Raw genomic sequence first — 13,635 nt, 5'->3', positions numbered from 1 at the left:
TTCTACCAGATGTACAAAGAAGAGATGGTACCATTCATATTGAAAGTACTACAAAAAATTGAAGAGGTGGGACTCCTCCCCAAATCATTTTATGAGGCCAGCATCATCCTGATACCAAAACCTGGCAGAAACACAACAAAAAAAAGAGAAAGCTTCAGGCCAATATCCTTGATGAGCATTGATGCAAAAATCCTCCACCAAATACTTGCAAACTTAATCCAGCAGCACATCAAAAAACCAATCCACCACCGTCAGATAGGTTTCACTTCTGGGATGCAACACTGGTTCAACATTCACAAATCAATAAATGCTATGCATCACATAAACAGAACTAAAGACAAAACCACATGATTATCTCAATAAATGCAGAAAGGCTTTTGATAAAATTTAACATTGCTTCATGTTAAAAAGTCTCAATAAACTAGGTATTGAAGGAACATACTTTAAAATAATAAGAGCCATATGTGACAAATCTATAGCCAACATCATAGTGAAAGGGAAAAAGCTGGAAGCATTCCGCTTGAAAACTGGCATAAGACAAGGATGCCCTCTCTCCCCACTCCTATTCAACATAGTATTGGGAGTCCTGGTCAGAGCAAACAGGTAAGAGAAAGAAATAAAGAACTTTAAAATAGGAACAGAGGAAGTCAAACTATCCCTGTTTGCAGTTGACATGATTCTATATCTAGAAACTCCCATAGTCTTGGCCAAAAACTACCTTAAGCTGATCAACAACTTCAGCCAAATTTCAGGATACCAAATCAATGTGCAAAATTACTAACATTCTTATACACGGACAACAATTATGCCAAGAGCAAAATCAGGAATGCAGTCCCTTTCACAATTGCCACACACACACATACACACACACACACACACACACACACGAAATACCTAGGGATACAGCTAACTAGTGAGGTGAAAGATCTCTACAATGAGAATTACAAAACACTGCTCAAAGAAATCAGAGATGACACAAACATGGAGAAACATTCCATGCTCATGGATAGGAAGAATCAATATTGTTAAAATCGCCATACTGCCCAAAGCAATTTATAGATTCAATGCTATCCCTATTAAACTACCAAGGATATTCTTCACAGAACTAGAAATAAAACTATTTTAAAATTCATATGGAACGAGAAAAAGAGGCCAAATAGCCAAGGCAATCATAAGCAAAAAGAACAAAGCTGGAGACATCACGCTACCCAACTTCAAACTACTACAGGGCTACAGTAACCAAAACAGCATGGTACTGGTACAAGAACAGACACATAGACCAAGGGAACAGAATAGAGAGCGCAGAAATAAGGCCACACACCTACAACTATCAGATCTTTGACCAAGCTGTCAAAAACAAGCAATGGGGAAAGGACTCCCTATTCAATAAATGGAGCTGGGATAACTGGCTAGCCATATGCAGAAGATTGAAACTGGACCCCTTCCTTATACCATATACAAAAATCAACTCAAGATTGACTGATTACAGTCTTAAATGTAAAACCCCAAACTCTAAAAACCCTGGAAGACAACCTAAGCAATACCATTCTGGACATAGAAACAAAATGTCAAAAGCAATCCCAACAAAAGCAAAATTGACAAATAAAATCTAACTTAACTAAAGAGCTTCTGCACATTAAAGGAAACTATCAACAGAGTGAAACGAAAACCTACAGAATGGGATAAAATATTTGTCAACTACACATTTGACAAGTCTAATATCCAGCATCTATAAGGAACTTGCACAAATTTACAAGAGAAAAGCAAACAACCCGATTAAAAAGTAGGCAAAGGACATGAACAGACACTTCTCAAAAGAAGCCATACATGTAACCAACAAGCATATGAAAAGAAACTCAATATCACTGATCATTAGAGAAATGCAAGTCAAAACCACAATGAGATTCCACCTCGTAACAGTCAGAATGACTATTATTAAAAAGTCAGAAGAAAATAAAACCTAACAGATGCTGGTGAGGCTGTGGAGAAAAGGGAAAGCTTATACATTGTTGGTGGGAGTGTAAATTAGCTCAACCATTGTGAAAAGCAGTGTGGCAATTCCTCAAAGGGCCAAAAATAGAACTACCCTTTTACCAGCAATCCCCTTACTGGGTATACAACCCAGCAATCCCATTACTGGGTATATATCCTAAGGAATATAAATCATTCTACCATAAAGACACATGTACATGAATGTTCATTGCAACACTGTTCACAAAGGCAAAGATATGAAATCACTATGCCCAATAATGACAGATTGGATAAAGAAAATGTTATATATATATATATATATATATATATATATATATATACACCATGGAATACTAGGCAGCCATAAAATAGAATGAGACCATGTCTTTTGTGGGAACATGGATGGAGCTGTAGGCTATTAAACTTAGCAGACTTACACAGGAACAGAAAACCAAATACCGCATGTTCTCACTTATAAGTGGGAGCTAAATAATGAGAAATCATGGACACAAAAAGGGGAACAATACACACTGGCCCACACTTGAGGATGCAGGGTTGGGGGAGGGAGAGGATTAGTAAAAATAACTACTGGGTACTAGGCTTAGTCCATGGGTGATGACATAATCTGTACAACAAACCCCTGTGACGTGAATTTACCTATATAACAAACCTGCATATGTTCTCCTGAACCTCTAATAAAAGTTAAAAATAATAATAAATAAATAAATAATAAATAAATCTACATGAACCCCCCAAAAAACTCTTTTCCCATCAACATTTTACAGTGATATCTATGGTCCTCTCTTTCCAGCACACTGAGGATTTATATGTTTAACTACACACACATACACGTTTTTCTCTTTATGTCTCTTTTCATTTTTTTAACATGTCTTTTCCAAACCAGAGATTTAATTAATCAGCTATTGAGGTATTATTTTCTTGTAATCATTTACAATGAAAGAAGCATTTTAAAATGCTTGTCAAATATAGTTTGGAATGTGGATGAAATACCATGAAATGAGTATAATACGAGTACCCAGTAAAATGCTGGGCACAGAACACATGCTTTTATACATGTTTCTGAAATTAAAATTAACTAAATCATAAAATCATACATTATCATTCATGCGAATAACTAAAAATTTAACCCTGGAAATTGTTCCCTATTATTATTGATAGCTCCAAGCTCATTAAATAACTATGATTATATCAAGCTTTTGTCTTTTCTTCACAGGAACTTCATTCTCCAACAGTGAAACTTACTACATATCCACAGACCACTATTAGGAAATATGTAGTACAAAATCCTGAACAGGTAAGACACAAACTTTTGCCAACATATAATTCTTTAGAAGTTAATTGCTTAAACAAAAAGGCTTAATCAGTTACCAGATCCTTAAGATCAGATTGTTGGACTTTCTTACAAAGTAAATTACTGATTATCAGTATCAATAAATGCCATCTTTAATGCCAGACAACCATGAGTCTATATATTCTGACTCAGAGATGCAATACTTCCAAGCAGGTTGGAAATTCTTGGGTTGTAAAGATTTTCCTCTTCTATAGCCCCACCCTTATGCTACAAAAGACTTTTATGCACTTTGAACGAAAGAAAAAAGGGACAAAGTTCTTTTACAAGCTTCATGTAAAAGCTCTGTCAACTGCTGCACCAGGGGTTGGAGTTTTCAGGCTATTTACCTTTGCCATGGAGATATGGACTAGGAAGATGAAAATTAAAGGTCAAAAGTTAAAAAGTGTCCCTATGCCTTTATTGCCTGTGGTGTGTGAACTTTTGTACCCAGCAATGAGTTTTTTAGAAAATTACATTTTTTTTTACTGAGATATAAATCCTTACATTTCACAAACTAAGATTCCACCTTAATAAGCCTCTTTCCATTATTGAAGAATGAAACAAATTTCAAGTTTCATGATGCTTTGTAAACGAAAAGTAATCTAACTTGTTTTACAAAGCAGCTTGAAAATCCTGTTTAGCTATACCCCCCATTTTATTTATCTAAGTAGATTCCTTTTTTGTTTGCTCTTTTAAATCCCCTCAGGAGAAGATTCTAGTTTAATTACAATATTTATAATAAGCTGAGCCTTCTAAATAGCAATTTCATCCTCTTTCACCTCCCAGCTTGTCTAATCTTTATTTCTTTTTCTTGTAATTAAAATAATCTCAGTCCAATTGTTGCATTATGATTTTTTCTATCTCTGTTAAGCCTTTTTATTTTTTTGTTGTTCCTGATCTTCCTTAGTCTCCATTTGTCATCATTTAATCTAAGGATTTATGCATTCTGGTTAACATTTGATCCAGAAATGAAGGAAATACCTTTGTTCCATTAGTGGACATAATCCAATTAATACTAATCAATTTCATTAATTTTCCAGTTGTGGAGCTCCTGCTATGGGGAAGACACTATACAGTCTCTCAACAGAAACAGGGAAATAAGGCATGTTTCCCCAATTAAAGGAGCATACAGCTCTTCTCAAGGAAAGAGATAAGACAGGTCCACAAATAGCTATGTAGAATACATGGTGAGATGTAGGATAGATGCCGTGAAAGGACCACAGATAAATTATTATTGGAGTTCAGATGTCGGAGATAATACATTTGTTTGAGGGAAATCAGGGAAGGATTTATTGTGGTGTTTAAGGTATTAGTATGATTAACCTTGATATTAGCATTGTTTTACTACTAAGGAAATGAAAGTTTGAATAAGTGTAACTTGCTCAGGTCTTCTGATGCTAATTCATCACTCTCTATCTTTTCTGGAAGCTATTTTAGATGGTAGCTTTAACAAGATTCGATGGCTTACTGGATATGGGGAAAAGTCAACATGACCCTAAGCTTTTTAGCTTGAGACACTGAGAGTAAGGTGACCCACTTAAAGTGATTGAAAAGTGAGCGGGAGGAGAAGTAGATTTAGAAAAGGGTGAAACTTTGAGTTTTATTTGAACCAGTAGCATTTTAGGTGCATTTTTAACTAACAGGCAGTTAAAAAACGACTCAAAGAAAGGTCACATTTAACAGAGATGTGGGAATCATTCCTCTTAAAGGTATCATTGAAGCTATGGGAATGAGTGAGATCACTAAGAGGTAATGGAGAAGGTTGGGTCAGAACCTTGAGAAATGTCTACTTTAAGTGAATAGAAGGAAGGAGCCACTTTCACAGACAGAGGAGTTATCAGAGAGGGATGTGAACACACCATAACAGAAGCAAATGCAAACATGGGGTGGTCAACCGTCTCAAATGACCAAAAGGCCTAAGAAGATGAGGTTTGAGAATAGGGTTTGACCATTAAGAAAGTGATAGTGACATTGATAGAGCAGTTTTGGTATACTTATGGAGCCAAAATCCAGGTGCAAGAAGTTAATGGGTGAGAAGATGAGATGAATTGAAAAAAATGAGTGAAGATTACTCTTCTGGAAGGGTATTGGTTAAAGGAAGGAGAGATGGATGGTCGCTAAAGGAGAAATGAGAATCTTGCGAACCTGGGAAACTTGTAGATAGAAAGAACCAGTAATAAGGAAGGCTAAAGATGCAACAGAGAAAGGAGACAAATGGGATAATATTCTGGAAGAGATAAGAAGGAATGGGATTCTAGATACAGATGGAGAAATGACTTCAGGAAAAACAAAGAGAGAGAGAGAATGTATCTTTTTCCTTAAGTGGATGGAAGGAGCAGAAAAGAGGGATTTTTGAGATGTGCAGGAAAATAGAGAGATCTCACTGGATAGATTATCTTGGTTGTCTCTGTAAATAGGAGGAGAAAGAGGGAGTATAAGCACAGGAGTTGAGGAAAATGAAAATATTTGTAAGCAACGTTGTAAAGAATTTGATGAATACAAATATAACCACAAAGGTTGAAGGGTCTACTTCAAGTTGGATATCTTCAAACTCTAATGAGCCAAATCAGCAAATCTTTTTTATAAAAGTTTCTTCCACCAAGATTTTGGGGCCTGGGAACAGTAAAGTAAATGTTGGGGATTATATACTTTGTTAGATGTGAGAATTACTACCAGAGGTTCTAGCTGTTACAATTAACATTATAAGATCTGCCACTTTGAAAACACCTATTAATTTTTAGGGTGGATCTGGCACCAATTCAAATGGACAGGTTGAGAAAAAGAAGGTGCCAAAATAGTAGAATTGTCTAGCAGTTCATTTGTTGAGACATCTAAAACATCTGATTAAATTTATTTTGTTGACTTATTTTGACAGAATTGTTTATTTATATCAATTTTTGATTTACTTCCTTACAGATTTGGGGAAAGTAATTGTCCCCTAAATTTGGAGGTTTTTTTTTTCAGTAAGACATTTCAAGTAATATGGCAAAAATATTCCAGACAGAATCAACATCGTTAGTGCCTAGACAATCTTTTTTCTTTTTTTTTCTTTTTTAATTATACTTTAAGTTCCAGGGTACATGGGCACAATGTGCAGGTTTGTTACATATGTATAAATGTGCCATGTTGGTGTGCTGCACACATTAACTCGTCATTTAACATTAGGTATATCTCCTAATGCTATCCCCCCTCCCTCCACCCCACAACAGGCCCCAGTGTGTGATGCCCCCCTTCTTGTGTCCAAGCGTTCTCATTGTTCAATTCCCACCTATGAGTGAGAACATGTGGTGTTTGGTTTTTTGTCCTTGCGATAGTTTACTGAGAATGATGGTTTCCGGCTTCATCCATGTCCCTACAAAGGACATGAACTCATTGTTTTTTATGGCTGCATAGTATTCTACGGTGTATATGTGCCACATTTTCTTAATCCAGTCTATCATTGATGGACATTTGGGTTGGTTCCAAGCCTTTGCTATTGTGAATAGTGCCGCAATAAACATACGTGTCCATGTGTCTTTATAGCAGCATGATTTATAATCCTTTGGGTATATACCCAGTAATGGGATGGCTGGGTCAAATGGTATTTCTAGTTCTAGATCCCTGAGGAATCACCACACTGTCTTCCACAATGGTTGAACTAGTTTACAGTCCCACCAACAGTGTAAACGTGTTCCTATTTCTCCACATCCTCTCCAGCACCTGTTGTTTCCTGACTTTTTAATGATCGCCATTCTAACTGGCATGAGATGGTATCTCATTGTGGTTTTGATTTGTATTTCTCTGATGGCCAGTGACGATGAGCATTTTTTCATGTGTTTTTTGGCTGCATAAATGTCTTCTTTTGAGAAGTGTCTGTTCATATCCTTTGCCCACTTTTCGATGGGGTTGTTTGTTTTTTTCTTGTAAATTTGTTTGAGTTCTTTGTAGATTCTGGATATTAGCCCTTTGTCAGATGAGTAGATTGCAAAAATTTTCTCCCATTCTGTAGGTTGCCTGTTCACTCTGATAGTAGTTTCTTTTGCTGTGCAGAAGCTCTTGAGTTTAATTAGATGCCATTTGTCAATTTTGGCTTTTGTTGCCATTGCTTTTGGTGTTTTAGACATGAAGTCCTTGCCCAAGCCTATGTCCTGAATGGTAATGCCTAGGTTTTCTTCTAGGGTTTTTATGGTTTTAGGTCTAACAAGTAAGTCTTTATTCCTTCTTGAATTAATTTTTGTATAAGGTGTAAGGAAGGGATCCAGTTTCAGCTTTCTCCATATGGCTAGCCAGTTTTCCCAGCACCATTTATTAAGTAGGGAATCCTTTCCCCATTGCTTGTTTTTGTCAGGTTTGTCAAAGATCAGGTGGTTGTAGATGTGTGGTATTATTTCTGAGGGCTCTGTTCTGTTCCATTGGTCTATCTGTCTGTTTTGGTACCAGTACCATGCTGTTTTGGTTACTGTAGCCTCGTAGTATAGTTTGAAGTCAGGTAGTGTGATGCCTCCAGCTTTGTTCTTTTGGCTTAGGATTCTCTTGGCAATGTGGGCTCTTTTTTGGTTCCATATGAACTTTAAAGTAGTTTTTTCCAATTCCGTGAAGAAAGTCATTGGTAGCTTGATGGGGATGGCATTGAATCTGTAAACTACCTTGGGCAGTATGGCCATTTTCACGTTATTGATTGTTCCTATCCATGATCATGGAATGTTCTTCCATTTGTTTGTGTCCTCTTTTATTTCGTTGAGCAGTGGTTTGTAGTTCTCCTTGAAGAGGTCCTTCACGTCCCTTGTAAGTTGGATTCCTAGGTATTTTATTCTCTTTGAAGCAATTGTGAATGGGAGTTCACTCATGATTTGGCTCTCTGTTTGTCTGTTATTGCTGTATAAGAATGCTTGTGATTTTTGTACATTGATTTTGTATCCTGAGACTTTGCTGAAGTTGCTTTTCAGCTTAAGGAGATTTTGGGCTGAGATGATGGGGTTTTCTAGATATACAATCATGTCATCTGCAAACAGGGAATGACCGTTCATCATTTATAGTGAACTTCATTTCACAGAAAAAAAATTTCATGCTTTTGCTAAATTTGTTTTCCCTCTCTTAGAGGATGATTACATTCCTAAGATGAAGGTTCATATCATTCCTTCTCACTCAATCATTAGTTCCTTCACTATATGGTACTCAAGATCGTCAAAGTCCCTGCCCTCAGTAAGCCTACTTGTGTGTATTTTTATACTTGATATTCTACAAAAGTTATAAGGGAATTATCAATATTATTTAAAACACAGTATGGATTTTAAATATTATATTACAATATTATTTAAAACAAGTGTCATTTTTACATTAAAATTATAGATTAAGGGTACTTTAAAACACATGATCTTACCTGATATTCTGCCTTACCCTCCCTATGCTAAGAAAACTGAGCCTCCAATAAGGTTAATGGCCTACCTGCTTTTCTGCAGCACATAGGAGAAGGAAGAACTGAAATATAGGTTTTATGACTCCATAATTTTTTTCCCATTATACTTTCTTCCACTGATTTTAGTAGTCAAACCCAATGGATTTGTAGTAATCCAAATCCAATCCACTTTATAATTCCCATCTGTTGGGCACTCTGAAACATTTTTACCTTTGACTTCCTACTGCTTCTTGAAAATTACTCTTCCTTTAAATTACAATATTTTCTCTTCTAAGACCTCTTGAGACATGTCTAGTTCTGTATTTGCTCTTCATTTGACTATTCAGCAATTGCTAGTTTAACCTAACACTAGTGAGCAGGTGGTCTTGATATATGTAATAGATCTGTAGCCTTGCACTCACCACTTAGTTCCAGACCTGTGTTTTCACCTATGTGTTGAACGTCTACATCTGAGTGTCTACCCAGACATTTTTTTGTAAAAGAGTCTCTTTTGGAGCTATTTGCAATCATTTGTGACATGTTAAAGGGATTACTATGCACTGTGTAGTTTGCTGAGTGTTCTGGGGAATAAAATCATAATCAGACCTAGATTGTTATTAGGAGCACGTAAAATGTCTCAACATTTTCATTTTTGGTACCGTGTAGTAGACTCCTCAGGTTCAAGATCTCAGAGTCATCTTTGAACAGTACTGTTTTTGATTATTGGGATAATCTTACCAGTCTCCTCATCTGTACTCTTCCTGTAATTAATCTCCCTGAAGTAAACTTCACCTCATACCCCTGTTTAAAAGCATGTAAGGACTTCTCACTGCTTGAAGAACCAAGCTCTATCTGCTAAGTATGTCCCATACATATAACTTACACTTTTCCAAACTTGGTGACTTTAATTGTCTTGTTTCCTTCACTTGGAATACCATTTTCTTCAATTTTCTCATATCCAAAGACCACTTTAACTTTCTTTCAAATGCCACCTAATCCAGGTACTCTACTAGAGCACAGCCAGATGGAACTCAGTTTTTTTCCTCTGAACTCCATCCCATAAGTTCTTTCTCTGTACGTGTAAAGGCATTTGTCTCTTTCTACTTTGCATATATGTTTATGTTCATATATTATCGAGATCAGGGATTGGCATAATTTTTCTGTAAAGAAACAGATAACAAATATTTTAGGTTTTGCTGGCCACATAGGTTCTTGGCCTTTGTTTTTTATTTATAGTCCTTTAAAATCTAACTACCATTTTTAGCTTGAGGACAGAATAAAAACAGGCTATCTACCATAGTTTGATGAATCTTGATCAATATTAAATGCTCCTGGTAATAAAATAAGTCAGACTTATATTTTTATGCCTCAAAGCATGTAGCAAAGTACACTGTGCATAGCAAGCACTTAAGCATGTGTTCCATGATTGCACATAACTACCATAGGGGCTCTTTTGCAAAAACAAACAAACAAACACAAAATATCTTCTAGGGAAGTCTTTCTAAATATATCCAGCTTTAGATTTAATACTTCATCACCTAGTCAGATTTGGTCACTTATATATTTGTTTTACCAAAGTCCCCAAGGAACATTTGGTTGAAACACCTTTTGCTCAAACTTGAATACAATAAGTATATAACTTTTGATTCAAGAGCATCTTGCCTTTTAAACAATCAGTGTTTTGGTCCAGCTGCTCTATGGGTATTTACAATAGCAGACTACAAAAATCCTAGTACATTTTGTTGATTGTGAAATGTTCTTAAATACATTAACCAATAACAGACTTGCCTATATGGTCTTCTATAGTATTCTCCTATATCACAAAATAAATGAATGCAAATTTTGTTTTGTAGAAAAACAACAAACAAAACAACTCCAGATCTCCCTACCCAAGTAGACTTCAAATGAAAACCAAAGGAAGGGAAAAGAACATGGTACACATGACATTTATTTTAGACTCCTGGTCTGATTCTTATTAGCTCGTCCCCAGTTTCTTTCAGATTTTGGACATGTCACCAGCCTATATTTCATTGGCTGACATCTTCTAGGCACTCAGCTAATCTTACAGCAATTTAGTTGAATATGTGGAGATAAAGTGGCTCTTAAAGCCTCTACTTTGCTATTAATATTCAAAACGTATGTTGTTCTGAGAGTCTTAGCCTTGATTATAATTACAATTAAGAATTGTACAATTCAAGGGCACTCAAATTGAGTTGCAGAAAAAAAAATCTTTAATATAGTTCTACCTACTTTGTGGCCTAGTTGTGCTGAAATATTTTTATTTTGCATTTCTCCAACAATATTTTTGCATAGAAAGAAATCTTCCAGTGAACCCAGTTTAAATGAGATTGACCTCATGCTTGCCTACCTCAAAGGAAACTCATCATATCTTGCTTTAGGAACAGAGAGAAAATTATCTTTCCCACTCTCCACCAATCTCCACAAAAGACGTTATTAGGCTTAGTAAAATGTAATAGGAGAAATCCAGATTGTTCTTTTTGATAAAGGGAACTACCTTTATTATTATTTCCTTGCATCTACCAACATTATTGGGATGTCATTCCTCTCTCTTCCTAAGGTCAGCCAGTACTTCAGAGCCTATTCGACACTGGATATTTGCCTAATTTAAGGTTACTCTGAAAAGATAACTTTCAAAACAAAACATATAATTTACTATCATTTTAGGAACCACTGTCTCAATTCCTAAGAGGAAGCCATTTCTTCCCAGGAAACAATGTTATTTATGAAAAAACAATAAGAAAAGTGGAGAAGCTAAATACTGATCAGGTAAGTAATATTTTGTTTTAAAACTTGTTTTTAAGTGTATAATTTTGAATTGTATTTTAATAGAGCTCAAGTGACATTCAACTCTGAAGTGCAAGGCAAGACCACCACGACTTATAATATGCTGTGATATCTACAGCCCTTCATACCATCCTTAATAGTTTCATACCCATTTTTCATGTGAAGTATTATTGTCCTCATTTTACTGAAAGAAAATTGAAACCAGGATATGTGAAGTCACATAGAAAATTAATGGCAGAATCTGAACTTAATAAAGATATCCTAATGCCTTGTATGTTTTCCTTTAAACTGGTCCAACAAAAATCATAATTTAAAACATTATAATTTTGTTCTAATTCTTTTAATATAGAACGAATTTTAAATGTACAATACATACGAACAGATATGTGAAATACCATATACTGTAAAAGATCTAGAAAACTAAAGCTTCTAGTACATTTAAAAAATTCTGTTAAGCTCAAATCGACAGACCAAGTATAAAACTGCAGCACCTGTTGTTTCCTGACTTTTTAATCATTGCCATTCTAACTGGTGTGAGATGGTACCTCATTGTGGTTTTGATTTGCATTTCTCTGACGGCCAGTGATGGTGAGCATTTTTTCATGTGTTTTTGGCTGCATTAATGTCTTCTTTTGAGAAGTGTCTATTCAGGATGTGGAGAAATAGGAACACTTTTACACTGTTGGTGGGACTGTAAACTAGTTCAACCATTGTGGAAGCCAATGTGGTGATTCCTCAGGGATCTAGAACTAGAAATACCATCTGACCCAGCCATCCCATTACTGGGTATATACCCAAAGGACTATAAATCATGCTGCTATAAAGACACATGCACACGTATGTTTATTGCAGCACTATTCACAATAGCAAAGACTTGGAACCAACCCAAATGTCCAACAATGATAGACTGGATTAAGAAAATGTGGCACATATACACCATGGAATACTATGCAGCCGTAAAAATGATGAGTTCATGTCCTTTGTAGGGACATGGATGAAATTAGAAATCATCATTCTCAGTAAACTATCGCAAGAACAAAAAACCAAACACCGCATATTCTCACTCATAGGTGGGAATTGAACAATGAGAACACATGGACACAAGAAGGGGAACATCACACTCTGGGGACTGTTGTGGGGTGGGGGGAGGGGGGAGGGATAGCTTTAGGAGATATACCTAATGCTAAATGACGAGTTAGTGGGTGCAGCACACCAGCATGGCACATGTATACATATGTAACTAACCTGCACATTGTGCACATGTACCCTAAAACTTAAAGTATAATAATAATAAAAAAAAACTGCAGCAAGGCCACAGTAATTCCATGGCATCTAGAGCCGCAAGTCCTTCATGCAGAGTTGTTACTATAACCAACAGAGGTTTCATATTGCTCTTCTCAGTTCATACAAGCATGTCCAGCCCAATGTCCAGGACTTGTCTGTTGGACATTCTTGAACTAGGGCACTGTATTAGTTTCTTAGGGCTGCTGCAACAAAGTACCACAGACTGTATGGTTTAAAACAACAGAAATTTATTGTCTCACAGTTCTGGAGGCCAGAAGTCTGAAATTACTATGTTGGCAGGGCTATGTTCTCTCTGAAGCTGCCAGAGAAGGAACTCTTTCATTCCTGTCTCCTTGCTTTTGGTAGCCTCAGACATTCCTTGGCTTGTAGATGCATCACTCCAATACTTTGTCTTCATATGGAAACTTTCCTGTGTGTCTTCACATCATCTTCCCTCTGTGCATGTTTGTTTCTGTGTCCAAATTTGCATTTTTATAAGGACACCAGTCATATTTTATTAGGGCTATCCTAATGACTTGATTATCTCTATAAAGACTCTGTCTCTAAATAGGGTCACATTCTGAGTTACTGGGGTTAGGACTTCACCATATCTTGGGTATGAGAGGGTACAATTCGACCCATAAGAGGCAGTTAAACACTATCAAATCAGTTGCGATAACAAAATCATTTTTTTCATATGCAAATCAAACTGACTAAAAAATTCTAGCTTTTCCTTTTTGAACTTTTTGGCATAAGAACTCATTTTATTTTTTATGAGCACTTGTGGACATTTGTTACCAGATTCATAGGAACTAATGCATTATTACTTATTTGTGTCCAGTTAAAATGA

At 36.0% G+C, this 13,635-nt stretch overlaps 1 protein-coding gene across 2 annotated transcripts in view; it reads left to right on the top strand.

The window, feature by feature from the left end:
• Nucleotides 1-13,635, top strand: part of POF1B (POF1B actin binding protein) — a 96,777-nt gene that overhangs the window by 16,855 nt on the left and 66,287 nt on the right. For both annotated transcript variants that reach the window (XM_057301161.1, XM_024927236.4), the window contains exons 4-5: nt 3,206-3,286; nt 11,382-11,483. In XM_057301161.1, the coding sequence (XP_057157144.1) occupies nt 3,206-3,286; nt 11,382-11,483 (183 nt within the window). The remainder of the gene's footprint in view (nt 1-3,205; nt 3,287-11,381; nt 11,484-13,635) is intronic.

Source organism: Pan paniscus, chromosome X, assembly GCF_029289425.2.
Source record: "Pan paniscus chromosome X, NHGRI_mPanPan1-v2.0_pri, whole genome shotgun sequence".
Classification (NCBI taxonomy): domain Eukaryota; kingdom Metazoa; phylum Chordata; class Mammalia; order Primates; family Hominidae; genus Pan; species Pan paniscus.
This window is presented reverse-complemented; position numbering and strand designations above follow the sequence as displayed.